The 16,857-nt window shown below is 40.1% G+C and overlaps 1 protein-coding gene across 2 annotated transcripts in view; it reads left to right on the forward strand.

The window, feature by feature from the left end:
- ano10a (anoctamin 10a) overlaps window positions 1–16,857 on the forward strand; it is a 37,176-nt gene that overhangs the window by 3,975 nt on the left and 16,344 nt on the right. For both annotated transcript variants that reach the window (XM_062422008.1, XM_062422009.1), the window contains 9 exons: window positions 1,045–1,179; window positions 2,890–3,009; window positions 3,548–3,732; window positions 3,864–4,248; window positions 5,376–5,431; window positions 5,529–5,603; window positions 5,918–6,106; window positions 6,194–6,385; window positions 7,315–7,443. In XM_062422008.1, the coding sequence (XP_062277992.1) occupies window positions 1,045–1,179; window positions 2,890–3,009; window positions 3,548–3,732; window positions 3,864–4,248; window positions 5,376–5,431; window positions 5,529–5,603; window positions 5,918–6,106; window positions 6,194–6,385; window positions 7,315–7,443 (1,466 nt within the window). The remainder of the gene's footprint in view (window positions 1–1,044; window positions 1,180–2,889; window positions 3,010–3,547; window positions 3,733–3,863; window positions 4,249–5,375; window positions 5,432–5,528; window positions 5,604–5,917; window positions 6,107–6,193; window positions 6,386–7,314; window positions 7,444–16,857) is intronic.

Here is a 16,857-nt window from a genome sequence, read left to right on the forward strand (position 1 = left end):
GCAAAGACCAAAGTCCAAAGCAGTCGGCCAATCATTTAACTAGATAGTGTATCAAATATTACATCTATTAGACACAATTGTATGTCTTTTAATGCCAATCATTAACTTTATTATTTAAATATTGATTTATGTATAACTTTCTAAATTAAAATTGTTGTCATCTAATCTTTTAATAGATTTATATAAGAGATTTAGAAATGATTCAGATTTAATGATGGATGAATGACTTAGAATAAGCAGATCATTTTATACCACTGATATAATGATAATATAATAGTATAATAATGTAAGGGGGGCGGGGGGGGGGGGGATTGGAGAGTTATTTACCTTTAATTCTTCTACAGTCTCCACTCAGGACGTACACAGTGAGGAATGGAGGACACTACTTGCTTAGACAATGTGACATGAATAGCCTCTTAGCTGCTAATGTGAAGTGTGGAAGTACTGAGGTCAACAAGACAGACCAATAAAAAAAGCAATGGTGAAATGTAGAGAGAAATCCAGTAGAGCTGAAACTATTAGTTCATCAATCAATTAGCTGAAACAAGAAATAAGTCAGCAACTATTATGATAATTGGTTAATAATTTCAGGTATTTTTCAAACAAAAAGTATTGCTGATTCTCATCCAGTGTGAGAAGCAGCTGATTTTCTCATCTTTATATATGATCTATATATGATCTTTATATAAGACATCACCTTGCGCTCTGGAGAATGATCAGTGACACATTTCATAAGTTTTATTTAATTTTATAGGATTAACATATAAAGCAATAATAAAAGTTTGATGCTGGCTGACCGGATCATTACCACAGTATTACAGATCCAACAGCAGGTCTGTGCTCCTCAATCAAAAGAGCCAGAGGAAAACAGATGTGATGCACCAGAACAAACTGATGTCATTCCACCTGACACCCTCCGACTGCAGTACTGGTCACCGTCTGAAACCACCGGCCTCACCATCAGCTGTTTAACATGCCTTTTGTTGTGAATATCACAGTGACTGTCTGTCCCTCTCTCTCTCTGATCCGCTCTCGTCTCTCCAGGGGACGGAGACAACTTCCTCAGTATGGCCGAGTGTCAATACATCATTAAACATGAGCTGGACACGTTACGAGCCAAAGATGAGACTCACGTGCCAGGATACACTCAGACCAAGCTCTACCCTGGGAAATCCATCAGTGAGTGTTTATTCACCTCCCACTCTGTCACTGTCACGTTTAGATCTACTCTGCTGCAGTGAAAGCATTGTGACATTATGACAATATGACATTATACACCATGAGACTATATACTATACATTTGACCACTACAGGGCTCTGGTCAGATAGCACAAAGCACATCTGCTCAGTTCAACTCCTTTACTTGAAGAATAATAGCAGTACATGTAGTACAATGGTACAGTTTAGTGGTGCATATCTCTACAGTTAATCATCAGTGACTCCTGCACCGGGAAAGACAGTAGCAACAAACACGGTACCTTCAAAATAAGAGTCTGGGAACTATAGGTTGTTTTTTAACTATCTGGCTCATTTTTGGAATATTGGATTTTAGTATCATTTTTGCTTTAATTTAATTCATTGGATTAGACAAAAACAGACATTCCCATCTAGTTACGTTATCCATAATATTCCTGGACATGTTAAACATCACAATATAAATAGATATCCTGATATAAAATGACACATACCATGATAGTCTGTGTCGTCAGTTAGTCGATTGACAGAAAATGAATCATCACAAATTTTGCAAACTGATTAGTCATTTAAGTTATTTATCAATTTGTTTGTTACAGCTTCCTATATGTGGGATTTTATTTTTCTCTGTTGGGTTTAAGTCTGTTAGTCATTTTCTAGATGTCACTCAGGACTCTGGAAACATTGCAGAGGACATTCTATAGACCCAACAATGAATTTGTTAATGGGAAAAAATAATTTACAGATTAATTAAGAATGAAAATAATTGTTAGTGAAGTATCTGAGAGCAAAGCAAAGCAAGCGGAATGATTTATTTGTCATGGTAATAATAGCAGTGATTATTAATGTGTAAATGCAAATAGAAAAATAAGTAATGAACCACAGTGACTGAATACTGATCTTACTTGGAAGACATGGAATCAATATAATCAATGTGTTTCTCCATCTTTCAGTATTCAGTTTTAGTGTGTTTTACTATTTCACCATCTATGGTCTATCAGAGTTTCTTATTCGTAGTAGTGAAGCTTTAAAGTTGCAAGAAAAGAAGGCAGCACAGCTTTGCGTCCACCTCTCTCTCTCTCTGTCTCTCTTGCTCTCTCCATCGCTCCAGTATGGAAACAATAAATATGCAAATGCAGTGAAACATTCCCCAAAGCGAGATAAGGAAGCAATGAAGTCGCCGTGGAGATAGGGGCGCCTCCATTCAGCCCCCGTGTTCGACAAATCGCATTAAAGCCGAATGTAATCATTCCACACAAATGATGCACTCAAGAAAACGGCAGATGAAACGATAGCGCTTTCATGTACTTGTATTTAGTGGTTTTGTATTAGACTATAGGAATTATTGCTGTAGACGGTAATGTACATTGTGTGCAATGGGCCGGCTCCCAGCTATTGTTTCTGTGTCCTTGTTTCAGAAAATGAAGCTGCGTGTTTGTTTAGTTGGGAAAGTCACTTCAGACAAAGAAAAGTAGGAAAAAGAAACGTCTTGAAATATCCTCTAAAAGAATCACAACTTTTTAGCAAATAAAACTTAATGCAACTACCTAAACATAACATTTAAGTTCAGTTCCAGTATTAGAGAAGGTAAATATGGTGTGAGGATGGAACCAAAGTTGGTCAGCCGGTGGCAGAAAATATCATGAAAAACGACAACAGTGGAAATAATGTGATGATGACTTGTTGGTATTTGAGTTCGCAGACTGCTGTCCAAAGGAATCCTCATCCAAATATTTCCTCTGCATGAGAATGAAGAACTGAAGAGACTTTGTTTTACCTGGTACAAAAAGGTCAAGCTGTCTCTTCAGCCTCTCGGTAAGTGGTAACAACGTACCAGTTATTTCACTTCATGTCATTTTAGTAAAAGCCTTGAGGGATTGTGCTCATAATCCACATAGTACAGTACAAGCAATCATTTTGAGGCCTCATTATGACCCTTACATATTTTTCGGGTCAAATCTGACCCGTTTTGACATTTGACAGCTTGTAAAAACACCCTAAATGTCTTTTATTCTGAAATTTGATGACATTTTTTATGATGTAGCAGTGAAGACTGATGGCTCTAATGGTTATACAATAAACCCCACAGTTCCATAAAGTTCTTGTTATTTTCACTTTACATAAAATACATTTCCATCATTATTGCTATGTTATATTTTCATGTCTTAGGTAAAATAGGACATTATATTGTGTGACAGTAGCTGTTTTTTCTCCAAAATTGAGCGGTGTAAAACCTTGACATATGATTTGCCTTAGAGCTCAGCTACTCTTACCTTTTGTGGATGTTTTATTCCTACCACTTTACCTCTAAATGCTCTTACCCACTTCTTTCTTATCTGTTCTCTTTCTCCAGATGACATCAGACACTACTATGGAGAGGGTCAAGCTCTCTATTTTGGCTTCCTTGAGTACTTTACCTTTGCCCTGGTACCCATGGCTCTCATCGGGTTGCTTTATTATCTGTTCGATTGGGAGGATTACGATAAATACGTCGTCTTCGCTATGTTCAACGTCATCTGGTGCACTCTTATCTTGGAGGTACGCAGCTGATTTTTACTTACTTAACCAGACTTACACTTGGAAGTGTAATTACAAGCTAAAAGGTTTAAGAAGAAGAATGAAGTGGTTGAATGTCGAGTCACTGATCCGTCTAACCTTTCCTCCACCAGTTATGGAAGCGTTTCAGCGCCTCACTCGCCTACAACTGGGGCACGCTGAGCAGGAAGAAGGCGTTCGAAGAACCTCGGCCCGGTTTCCACGGCGTCCTCGGTTTCAACCCCGTGACGGGACGTCAGGAGCCTCTCTACCCCAACGCCAAGAGGCAGCTCCGTATCTACCTTGTGTCCCTGCCCTTCGTCCTGCTCTGCCTCTACCTGTCCCTCTACGTCATGATGATCTACTTTCAGATGGAGGGATGGGCGTTGACGGTCCACGATGAAGACCCTACATTCTGGACAGGAATACTGTTGTTCATCCCCAGTATTATCTATGCTATAGTTATAGAGATTATGAACATCATCTATAGATGTGCTGCTGAGTTCCTCACTGAGTGGGGTGAGTTGGTAGTACCTTTTTATTTATTTCTTTTACAGTGTATCCAGTCATGCACCAAATATGTTCAAGTAGATCAAGTAGTGCTGAAACTAATAATCCTTCAATTGCTTGATTGACAGACAGTTTTTATAACGGATTAACTGAAAGAATCTCTACAAAAAAACGATTAACTGCTTTAATTATCACTGAAAAGTCATTATCGTTGGGTTTGTGACTGCTGGTGGACAAAACAAACCACATGGGCTCTGGGAACTTGTGATTTTACAGTTTTCTGCATTTAACGGACCAAATAATGAACCAGTAAATTTCAACTACAATTGACAGATTAATTGGTTATGAAAAGAATGTTTAGTTGCGAGCAATAATTCAACTAGTATCACAACAGTTTGCAATAACTTTTTTATCTGGTCCTCAATGATACGATGAGTTTTAGTTGAAATGACTTCAGAGATCATTTTTCTGGAGTTTGACCCATGTGGTGAACTTGTTTTGAAGACATCTACATACAGCTATAATTAAGTGAGATTTAGGGTCTGTTAAAGTCTTTAGAGACTGATCCCATGTAGGAGTTTATTTTGCTGTGTAGACCATTACTACTGATACTGTATATCATAGCTTTGTTGAACCTGTCAGAGCAGGACAATGGACTCATTCACGGATACGTTTGAATACCTGTTGGATGACATTTCAAGCTTCTAGTTTGTTTTTAGTGTTCTGATCTTTCAGTAACTTGAACACCTGTGTGGGTGTGCAGAGCTTTTTTAAAGAGAAACCATCCATCCTCTTTAGATTTAATGAAAGACTCTATTGTTATGGGAAGTGCAGGATCCAGTGTTTTTTTAATCTTGACCCGCACTAAAGGTCTGCTGCATTCATTTTGATGATTCTAATATGTGTCTCACAAGTTCCCTAACTTTATGGAAGTTCAATACTGAGAAAAACGCCCCCCCCCCCCCCCCCCCCAACTCACCAGTTTATTTTTTGATTTGTACTCAACCTTGTAAAAAACACCCCACTATTGTAACACAATCATAAACTTTGATGATATTTCTGTAGGTTGAGGAAGGATCTTAGCAGTCGTGGTACTAACATGCCCCAAATGTTTTTTTTCCTCTCTGTGTATTCAGAAAATCACAGGTTAGAGTCGTCATATCAGAACCACTTGGTCCTCAAAGTGTTAATAGTGAGTATAAATGACTTATGTACATTTTCCGAAACGTCGCCAATTTCATCCTTCAGTGATCGGTCGACGCTCAACTTATCGTCCTCCTTCTCCTCAGTTCAACTTCTTCAACTGCTTCGCCTCGCTGTTTTACATCGCCTTCATAATGCAAGACATGGTGCTGCTCAGACAGGTAGGTGTTATGTCCTCCCTTTCCTTTTCACCTCCACCCTGGTTTCCCTCCCTTCTTATTTCTCTATTTCTGTTCTTCTGAGCTTAATTCTCTTATTCCTTCCTTTCTCGATTACTTAATTATTTCCTTTAATACAGGTTACCATTTATACACCTATACTACATATAACATTTATACCCCTATACTACTTTCTGTCTTCCCTCTTTGTCTAGCTTTTTTCCTCTTCCCCTTCTTTTTTTCTTCTTCCCTTTCCTCCTTTCCATTGTTTCACCTGATCTCTGTTGTCATATTCTCTGATCCTTGTCTGTTCTCAGAGTCTGGCCACCTTGTTGATCACCAGTCAGATCTTGAATCAGTTCATGGAGGCCTTCCTGCCTTATTGGCTCCAGAGGAGACGCAACAAGAAGTTGATCCGTAAACTCCGGAAGAGAAGAACCCTGGAGGACAAGGAGCTTCCTCTGGCCGAGCAGGTCCGACTGGAGGCCGACATGAGCACGTATTTGGTAGGTACACAGTCTATTTCTATATTTATTCCGTGGGTGTGAGAGTATATCAATACTTCTGTTTGTACTTTGCTCTCTTTCTCTCAGGGTACATTTGACGACTACCTGGAGCAATTCCTGCTCTTCGGTTATGTCAGTCTGTTCTCATGCGTCTACCCTCTGTCTGCCGTCTTGGTGGTGCTGAACAACATCACTGAGATTTACTCCGACGCCTTCAAGATGTGCCGTGTGTTCAAACGACCCTTCTCTGACCCGGCGGCAAACATAGGAGTCTGGCAGGTGAGCCACCAAAACACAGGCAGCCTGTGTTTGAATTACTATGATTGTTTGCTCCAGCAACTATTCATCGATCAGTCTGATTTTACTCCACACAATAGACGTAGTTGACCTTTGATTTGAAAGATAAGTTACAACAGTCAGGTGCCCATATGAATGTCGCAACAGGTTTTGCTCGCTGTAATAATTCCTCATGTTTATACTGACCATTAGAAGATTTGTTTCTTCCAAATACAGGTAAAGGATAAAATCCACAATCTTCTTTTGTGTTTAAAAGGTAATCTGAAGCTAATACAAGGCTTCAGCCATCTGGTAAAGTAGACATCTTTCACATTTAGCAAAAAATTCTCTCTTTGTTCTTCGACACACAGTTGTTTTCCTGTTCAAATGAACAAAAAGAGAATTTGGCACTAAATGCAGTAACTCTGAAAGATATTCACTTTTTGAGGCCTCATTTGAGCTTAAAGTAATCTATTAAATACTTTTTTTTGCACAGTAGCAGGACTGTTGATTTTATCCCCCATTACTTAAACTGAAAGTGCATTATGATGGGATCTCTTAATGGTCAGTATGAACAGGAGGAATGATTACAGTAAGAAAAACATGTTAACTTTAAAATGCTTGAACCTGTCCTTTTAAAGAACACACACAAGTAAAAGCTCAAGTATTATTGAACAATGTAAAGCCAGTAAATGACACATATATCCTCTCTTGTTGCCATGGTTAACTTCCATATGAAATGTTATCCGAGTACATTGTTCCTAGGAATAGTATACCTCCCTAGGGTCAAAATGTATTATATTTTTAACAAGCTACAGGACAGATGGATAAAGAACAAGGTATCATTACTCTCCACTGTGCCCAGCCAGTAAAACATGGTTTCCATTTTTGGAAGCAAGTCATTTACTGTTTCTCTCTCTCTGTGTTTCCAGCTCGCCTTTGAGGCCATGAGCGTGATAGCCGTTGTGACCAACTGTGCGCTGATCGGCATGTCTCCACAAGTCAAAGCTTATTTCCCAGAGTCGGAGATGCAGCTCATACTGTGGACGGTGGCTATTGAGGTAATGAATATGTTCATGTATAGAGAAAGACAGAGAAAGTCTATCTAGCTGCACTGTACAGTAGGCTTTTGTGTAGTGGCAACACACAACATCTGTGCTATATTTTGCAGTGCGTCAGTGGCATTCTAATTGTTTTGGTATGACTTATTATAAAACAAGGCATGGTTTGTTTCATACTAGAATGGCTAAGCACTGGTCAGCCTCTAAGGAAAAAGTCAGCTTTTAAGTCAGTTTGTGTTCAAAATGGTGATGTCCAGAGCAGTGTGTGGAATGGCAACCTGAGATCAAAGCTACTTTTAATCAGTCAGTACTGGCTATGTACTGTAAGTTCTGATCCATGTTGTATTTTTTGTTGTTGTAACCCATCATGCTCTGGGTACAATAGCTGCCAATCCCAACACTGTTCTTCATTGCAATTCAGACATATTGGTGAACAAGTTTGCACCTAGTCAAAAATAAAATGTTCAAATCCTCTCCAAACTGACATTCTCTCTACAGATATTATACACAACGTTATAGGACACTATCTAAAATGCTGTTGGAAACTACAAAACAAAACTACTTAAGGAAGACTTAGACTTAGAAAGCTCTAATGTCCTCTGAGAGGTCATTTGTGGCACAGCACAGAACATATAGACACATTAAAAGCACACCAGATAAACAAAAGCAACAATAGTCCAAGATCATCTATAGCAGCCATCATATGAATATAATCACAGTCACAGCAAGTATACTACACATCCCTTATGTATCCATGTATTTCAGTTTTCTAGTCCACGTGTTTCCCCAGACACCCCATGGCTGCCACATCTTGTTTAATTGGGTTATTGCCAAGTAATAAATTAGTTTTTTGCTCGGTTAGTGACCTACGTATACCTCTGACCAGAAGGAAGTGGCCGGAACTCCACTAAAAGAGACCTTCTCTGCCTCTCAGTCAGCTTGGTTAGGTACAAGTGGTACAGGTCAGCCTTCGGCTCCTTCATGATTTTCCCACAGGTCTTCATAATTTTCCTGATTTGTTCTTGTGAATGATTTTTAGAATGTCCATACCAGCATACAATAGAGTGAGAATTTTGTTGTCAGTGTTAAAAATAAGTTCAGTTTTCTAAGGAAGTAAGAAATGTGCTATTGGCCGTTCTTAAAAATAGCATTAGCACACTGGTCCCAGGTGAGTTTGTGATCTATAATAAGATCAAGATACTTACACTCCATTACCACCTCAATCTTCTCTCCTCTGATCCTAAATAGAGTGGGTGCTGGAACATCATGTCTAAAATCTCAAGTCAATTGTTTAGTCTTAGATATGTTCAGATTTAAAAGTGAGGCCTCACATCAATCAACAAAGTCATTTAGAACTGGACCACGTTCAACTCTATCCTCCTCCAATAGGTTGACCACCAATTTAACTACATGGTGTTCTGTGTATCTACTGTGACAACAGTCCATGTATTAAAACATATAGCAAAGGTGACAGCACACTGCCCTGTCATGTGCCCATAGAGTTAAATGCACCTCTGACATGGTGTTGCCAACCCTTACCCTTTGAGATCTGCCCATAAGGAAATCCAGAATGTTATTCGTTTTGAATCCAGTCCAAACCGCTCTTTCAATCTGTCAGCCAGGATAAATGGGTGGATTGTATTAAATGCACAAGATAAATCTGCAAAAAGGACTCATGCATATGTTTTACAACCCTCTAGGTGCATATACAGAACGTTTAAAAGCATTACAGTAGCGGCGTCTATCGTCTTGCAGAGCAATAAGAAAACTGTAGTGGATCCAGGACCTGCTTAGTTGATGATGTGGGTTTTGATAATCCTCTCAGGTGATTTAACTATGAGTGAGGTGAGAGAACTGGGCTTGTAGTCATTAGAAGAGGGTGGATGAGTGACTTTTGGAAGTAGGAACGCTATTGATGTTTTCCACAGTGAAGGGACCACCTGGATATCCAGTGAGTGTCGAAAGAGGGTGCAGAAAATCCCACTCAATTGGACCGAGTAGCGTTTCAACACCCTGACACCGATGTTATCAGGCCCCTTGTCTCTTGATTTTGTTAGTGCTCTCAAACACTTGCTGCTCCACACACTCCTCAATGATGAGTGTGCTCTCCATCCCGGCATCGTCCGTCTCTTGGCAAACAGGAATGTTGTCTTGAAGTGGGTGAAAAATGTGTTGGCTGAGGAGAGTCACACCTTCTCAACTGGATAGGCGTCACATTTTTTCCCTCCTTTAAGGGGCATTGTCTTCCCTCAGCCAGGTCTTATGGTACCTTGTCCTTGTACTGGCATCTGGCCTTGTAGATCTTCTTTTTTTACCTTCCTCTATATCTCCTTCCTGTCCTGCAGGCTCATGGAAGCAAAATCCTCTTTTTGTCTCATTCAGTACCTCCTTTAACCCCTCAGTCACTCACAGTTTGTTGTTCAGGTACACTCTGCTGGTCTTTTTTTTAGAAGGACTGCACCCACACAGAAGTCCATATAGCCCGAAATACTTCTGTCATCTAAATTGTCAGAAGAATCCTCAAAAACATTTCACAATGTACACCCAAAAATCCCTTCCAGGGTCTCAAAGTTGTCCTTATCTCACACCTGGATCTGCTTTTCCACAGCCTCTTCAGAACCTGTTTATAGGTGGGTCTAAGAAGGACAGCATTGTGGTCTGAGCTAACCACTGGGGCATTGGCAGTGGATAAATATGCCTTATATAGATGGAGCCATAATATAAATCAATGGTTTTGTTTTTTTATGCATGGAAGGTGACATACTGAGAACAGGTAGATAATGAGTGTTTAAGGTACAACTTATCCCCATGTTCCTCCACCACACTACTGTAACTGAGGGGGCTGTTGAAGGTGTTTGCCCACTAGATGGAGCCAGAGTCAAAACAAGCGCCACACAGTGCGAGTGATAGAGGGAGTCAGAGGGGAGAGGGAGATTTTTCTGTGTGTATTCCTGCCAGCCTATCATTGTTTGGCCCTTTTTTTGTGTGCGTGTATGTGTGTGCGCGTGTGTGTTAAATCCAAATTTCCCACTCCAGATTCTTCCTGTGCTGAGTCTGCCTCTATTAACGTTAGCATCAGCCCACTCCCCTTTCCTCTGTGTTCTACTCAGACAGCACAAAAACACACACACACAGCACATGCCCCCAGAGAAAATGGTGAAAATAACAGCACAAACAGAGAAATAGCGAGGCTGTAGTGAATAGAGGGAGGCAGAGAGGGATGATGCAGTGTGGAGAGGTTTCATTAGGACACATCATAGAGAAAAAACATTTGTATGTTTGTGCTGCTTTAACAAGCTCCTGAGGGGAGAGAGTTCTAACCATCTAGTTTACGTCTCAGACTGTAAAAGGCACTGCACGGTGTACTGTACCTCACTGTATGGAGGGTCGCTGCTGATGCTGATACTGATACTGAGGTAGAAACTGGGTCATATTGATCGCCAGTGCGTTTGATTGAATGTGTGGTCTGCACGCTCAGAGCCGAATGATAGAAGTTGTTCACCGCCTCCGATTTTTCTTTTTTTCCCCCGGCGGCTGTCTGGATAACCTCGAGTGTAATTAAACTTTCCTTTGGTGAGAGATCGAGTTAGTTGAGGTTTGCTCATCTTCACAGGCAACCGACTACCAAATGTGTATTTGTCCTATTAAGATGGAAAGACTTTTGTCGCTGCTCTGGTAGAGTTGAATGCTGACACTATAAGTCAGAGAGATGAGTGGTTAGAGAGACACACACTTCTTCTTCTTATCTTATTTAATTAGGAATTAAAGACTGAATTAAGATTGTCTTTTTGCCAGAGACTCCTTTGAGGCTTTATAAAGAGGCCTTGATGGTTCACAGACTCTGCTGTGAGAGCCACAGGTATAGTGACAATAGGCTTATTCTCTACTGATTGGCCAGCAACCCACAGCTTTTTTACTTCATTAGAAGCTATTTTTTTATCCTCAGTTAGGCAGACTGTTTTAAAGATTTTTCCTTTTTAACACATGCCAAACATCTACAGTCAGTACTCAGTTGATTAAAATATGTGAACACAATACGTTCCAAGTGCTGGGACAAAGAAAATGAAAGGTAAAGGAGTCGCTGTATGGTTTATTCACAACTAAAATGATGTGACTCATATGTTATGGCTATAAAAGTCACCAGATCCCAACCCAAACTGAATGTGAGATTTTGGAGAAAATGATTCAACAGCTCCACACACTAGGAGAATCTAGGAGTGTGTTTACATGTACATTAGTATCCTGGTTATGATCAGGTTTATGGAATGTCTCAGTAATGTGTCACAGGTTTAAACACCCTGATTTCAGAAACCCGGATAAGACTTCATTCAGGTTAGGAGAAACCTTGTTAGCTGGACGACTCCATTGGAAACCAGGATCTTGTGGCATGTAAACATCTGATCCAGGTTTCTGATAATTCTGAGACACTCGAGTGAAAGTAATAACACTATGACAGGGAGTACTGAATTAGTTCTAGAGGCTTTTGGTGGCATAAGACACTTGATTTTAGGTTTTCCTTTATTTGAATTGACACAGGTGTCAAAAATGATTAATGTACAATAAGACAAAGCACAAGAATACAGATAAAATAGACCAAGAGAATCTTGTACGATCTTGGCTAAATATTCCAGGTGAGGTAGAGGGTTTTGAAACAAGGTAACTAATTAAAATGCTCTATTTAAACCTTTTTTCCTCACTGTATTCTTGCCCAACTAGCAGCAGACCGGTGAAGATGGTCTGTCATATCGTCCATCACGTTTCAGAGCTTTCCAGTAAATTTTTCTGTGGATATTTATTGTTCTTACAGGGTGAAATGACACCTTAACCTTTACCCTGAGGCTGCTGTAGAGCCAAAACGTCCACCTGTACACAAGAAATGTACATTTAAAAGGCAAACTGCCATGTAATTAATTGAGTGCACCAATGGTCCTCAGAGGATCAACTATTTCCATTTTGCCTGAGCTTTTCCTCCAGCTCCACCTTCAGGACATAAAGTCGACTTTAACAGGGCCTTTGCTAGAGATTTACTGAACCCTTTTAAGCTCCCATTGGCACTATGTTTTTTTATTATTTTAATGACCCCATGACTTCTCCTTTAGAGCCATCCTCAGGACAAACTATCATTTTAACAACATTTCTGGACAGACTCTTAACAACAACAAAATCACGAGTTTTTTTTATTTTCAGTCCACGGCCTCTCTGGGCTTCTAGAAGAGCTTTGGGCTTTTATTCTTGTTGATTAAAAACTCAGCCCAGGAGTGCTGGGAAAGTCTCACGCTCTTGTTCTAACAGGGAGCACGCCACCTCTCATCCATCCGCGCCTCTTTCAGACTGTCTCCTGAGCGAATGGAAGAGAACATGACTTTTTATAGCAACAGACAGTACGCCGGCCGCAGGGAGGATGTTCTCTGTTTGACTTATACTCTGCCCCCTCACCTGAATAAGGAGAGGAGGTGAAGTGCTGCTCCGGTGCACACAGGAAAGAAAAAAAGAAGAAAAAATGAGGGCAGCTCACAGTAAGGGGTTAGGCTATTAGTCTTTCTTCCTATGTGGTTGTGTGTGAGCGATCCATCCTGCCATGGCATCCTGCACATGAAGGCGCACCAGATCAGTTAGACCTGTCTGTGCATATGTGTTTGTGCGTATACCACAGGCCTGTTACAGAAGGCTCGGATCCAAGCGGAGATAAGAGTGGCGAAAAAAAGAGTCGACGAATGAAAGGAAGGCAGAAACAGACAGAAAGGGAGGAGATGGAGAAACAAGGTTTAAGGGAAAGAACGGATAGCTCTAAGGAAAGAGAGAGAGAGAGAGAGAGAGAGAGAGAATGAGGGGAAGATGGACTAAGAGAGAGAGGGAGGGAGAAGGAGAAAGGGAGAAACAGCGCATGTGTTTGTATGATGAACCTGAGTCACTAGCTGATTGTACATCTGAGCACGTTCCTCCCTGTTACCATCCAGCACATTTCCCAGAATAGAGCGAGAGCAAGCAGGCTATTAAAGAGATGGGACAAGAAGAATAATGAGAAGCAGGTTGTATAACGTTAAGGAGAAAGCCGCACACAGATATCGCTTATTGACACAACATCCAATATATTGCCATTAGAGAAGCACTTTTTTATCTAAAGCCGTTAACAGGTTTGGGAGTGCATGCATTTTTCAGTACGGCTAGATCCAGTGGGAATAGAACCTCTAACCCCGACTCTTATTAGCACTGGGCTTCAGGCAGAGAACCACAGATGTGTCCAGATGTCTCTTCATAGGTCAGTCATCATCTTTACAATAGTTAGAATCGTCTCGCTTTAAAAGAGAGGATGAAGATTCAAATAGCAGAGGGTTAAAATAAAAATCACTCAGCCCCTCTTATCTTGGTTATGGAGTTGGGGGGGGTGGGGGGGTGAAGGGGAGGGCGGGCAGGAGGGCAGCGCCTCGTCGCTTTTCAGCAGCGGTGCTATGATACCTGGGTAATTACTGTATAGGGCTTACACACATCAGTGAGCAGTAACCAGGCAACCGGCCAGCCTAGTACAGAAACAGACACTTTCTCTCAGAGTCACGGGTCTGTCTGTTATAATCTACTCATTTCAGTGCAAGAGAGCCAACCAAACAGGGACTCTGAACTGCGTCTCCTTCACAAAGCAGCCTGGAAAAATGAAGGGGAGGGAGAGGGGCACCACGACAACCTCATGACATAACAGATAGAAGGATTTGTCATTTTATCAATGATAGAAGCAGCCAATGTGATGTAATTGCATGTTAGAGCAATGGTTTGTTGACTTGAAACAACAGCGCCAGTAACACCAAATTGACTCTAAACTCAGACTAAACAGAGCTGGGTTATAAGTCTCTATGTGGCCTTTTCACATCACACACGTCATTTGTTCCACTGTCTAAATGAGTAAATCATGTCCCAGTTTCAAGCAAGTAAACATCATATTCTACTATAATAAACATCCAGTCAGGCTTTACTCATTACATTTTCAACAGGTAGGTTTTAACTACAGGTTGTTTTTTTTAAAAGCTTTGAGTCCACTTCAGCATGGAATATTATATCATGATTCTAATGAATTAATACTAGACTAATCCTCAAATATCATTTTAACAAGACAAACAGCTTCCCAACATGCTGATAGAGGCTCCCATGTGTGTCACCTTTTCATACTGTATGTGTTTTTTCCAATTTGTCCATTTCTCCAAGGTTATTTTCAGCAGCCCACCACACAGTAATCCCATTACACTGTTTTTTAGATAATCACATTAGCCTCCGCCCACTGGCAACCACAAAAGCATCAGATGTGGACTCAGCCTTAGTCTGGCGTTGTAGAGTGTGTGTGCGGCCTTACCTGGCTGACAGGGCTTGGGACTCAGTGTACCGGGCAGCTTAATCTTTCAACCTTACCTTCTATAATAAGATGGTCTCAGTATACAGGTATTAGTCTGTTGGGAGACCATGCATGTGGACTGGTAGCTCTAATATGGATGAATTCATGTTTAGCCAGGGTTTTTAGCTTTATCAGTAAAGTCAGTGGCACCCAATGGAACTTAATGTTTTGAGTGACATCTCCCTTTAGCCTGTATGCAATCATTGTAGAGCAGGAATGTCCAAACTATTCCATAAAGGTTCATGTCGCTGCATGTTTTCATTCCAACCAAGCAGGAGCACACCAGGCTCGACTCATTTAATCAACTGATCTCAGTCTTCAGACAGATGATTGGTTCAATCGTGTGCTCTTGATTGGTTGGAACAAAAACCTGCAGGCATATGACCCTTTATGGAAGAGTTTGGACATGCCTGTTGTAGAGGAATAGTAATCTTTTTGATTAACTATGAGAGAAAAATGTCCAATATTCTCAGCGTTGCAGCAAGTTGCTTGACACATCAATTGCATTCATTTAGGATATCACAGTGGAGTCTTTTATTTATCTCAGTTGTTGTTTTGGAGGCACAAAGCTATCATTAAAACCCTGCTGTGGTCAAAAGTGTCTGTATTTTATCCAGAATTCGTAGGTATAGGTGCTCATCAGATCAGCTCCATATAAGCAACAGCGGGCGAGAAAAAAGGAAATGAAGTGAAGAGATGCGATGACTCCACAGATTAACGTGTGCCAGAGGGTTTGGGTTTGAATGACATATTCTGCTCATGTGGGATCACACATGAAATGGCAGAATTAGTAGTTCCTCATCAGTGGAATTGATGGTGGATTGAAATGCTAATTTTCCAATTAACAGTGAAGGGGGTGCCATGGTTACAGAATACAGTACTGAATACTGAGTAGTGGAAATAGCAGTCGCACTGTGGTCCTCTTGATTTGTGCCAGTCTCTCAGACCTGTCTGCTCTTGTGTCTCAAGATTTTATTCTTCGGGTCAGGACACCAACTGGGACAGAGGATGATTATTCTCATTACAGAAATCATCAGTGTATTGGGAATACATTGAAAGGTGGCCGAGATTACATAAAAATCAAGTAAACAGCAGAAATCAATTCCTAATTAAAACAGTTATATAAAAAAACTGATTTAAAGGCGTAAAAGCATAAAACGAATCAACTAGTGTAATACAAAGATCAATTTCTAATTTAAACAATTCCATTTGAAAACATTTCAGTTTCAAGATTATATTTCTAAAGTTTCCTAATGTTATCAGGGAATCGATATATAAAGTGTGTTGAAAGTTGTTCCATGAAGCTGGAGCACAAAATCTAAAAGTAGTCCTTCCAAGATCTGAACTGACCCGAGGAGCTCGTCCTGAGAGCGGGTTTGATAAGTGCTTTATTGATGTTAATTAGTGACGTCAGGTAATTTGGCAGTTTATTTAAGAGTGCTTTGTAACTGAATGAGTAACAGAGTTGATCTCCTCTCATGGAACCAGAGGACCAGCCTATCTTTACATACAGAGAGCAATGATGAGTATTACAGGTATCTCCAATAATTAAATAAACTCCAGCTTTTTTATTTTACCAGATTGTTGACATAAATTTTAATCTTTTTAAGCTTTTCATCAATTCAGATATCTGTATTTGTAATGCTGGATTCTTTCAATTGCTGTACCGTAAGGTGCTAATCTGAATTTTGCTATAATCAATTTTCTTTGCTTTTCAAAATAACAATATTTTGTTTTATCAGGATTTAGTACAAGTTTTAGATGGCTCTTGAAAATAATTAAAAGCAAGTTGTAACTTGTCAACAGATAATTGTATAGAGTCCACCCAGCAATATAAAATTGTGTCATCTGCATAAAAATTGAACATTACAGTTGAAATTCAGTTAAATAACACAGAATAATAAAAATAAAATACAAAAGAATATAAAATGATTGTAATGACTGGACAATATCATTGATATAAATTGTGAAAAGGACTGGTCCTACAACAGAACCCTGAGGGACACCTTTCATTATTGGTAAAAAAGCTGATTGAT

The sequence above is a fragment of the Scomber scombrus genome, chromosome 7, assembly GCF_963691925.1.
Source record: "Scomber scombrus chromosome 7, fScoSco1.1, whole genome shotgun sequence".
In the NCBI taxonomy this organism is placed as follows: Eukaryota; Metazoa; Chordata; class Actinopteri; order Scombriformes; family Scombridae; genus Scomber; species Scomber scombrus.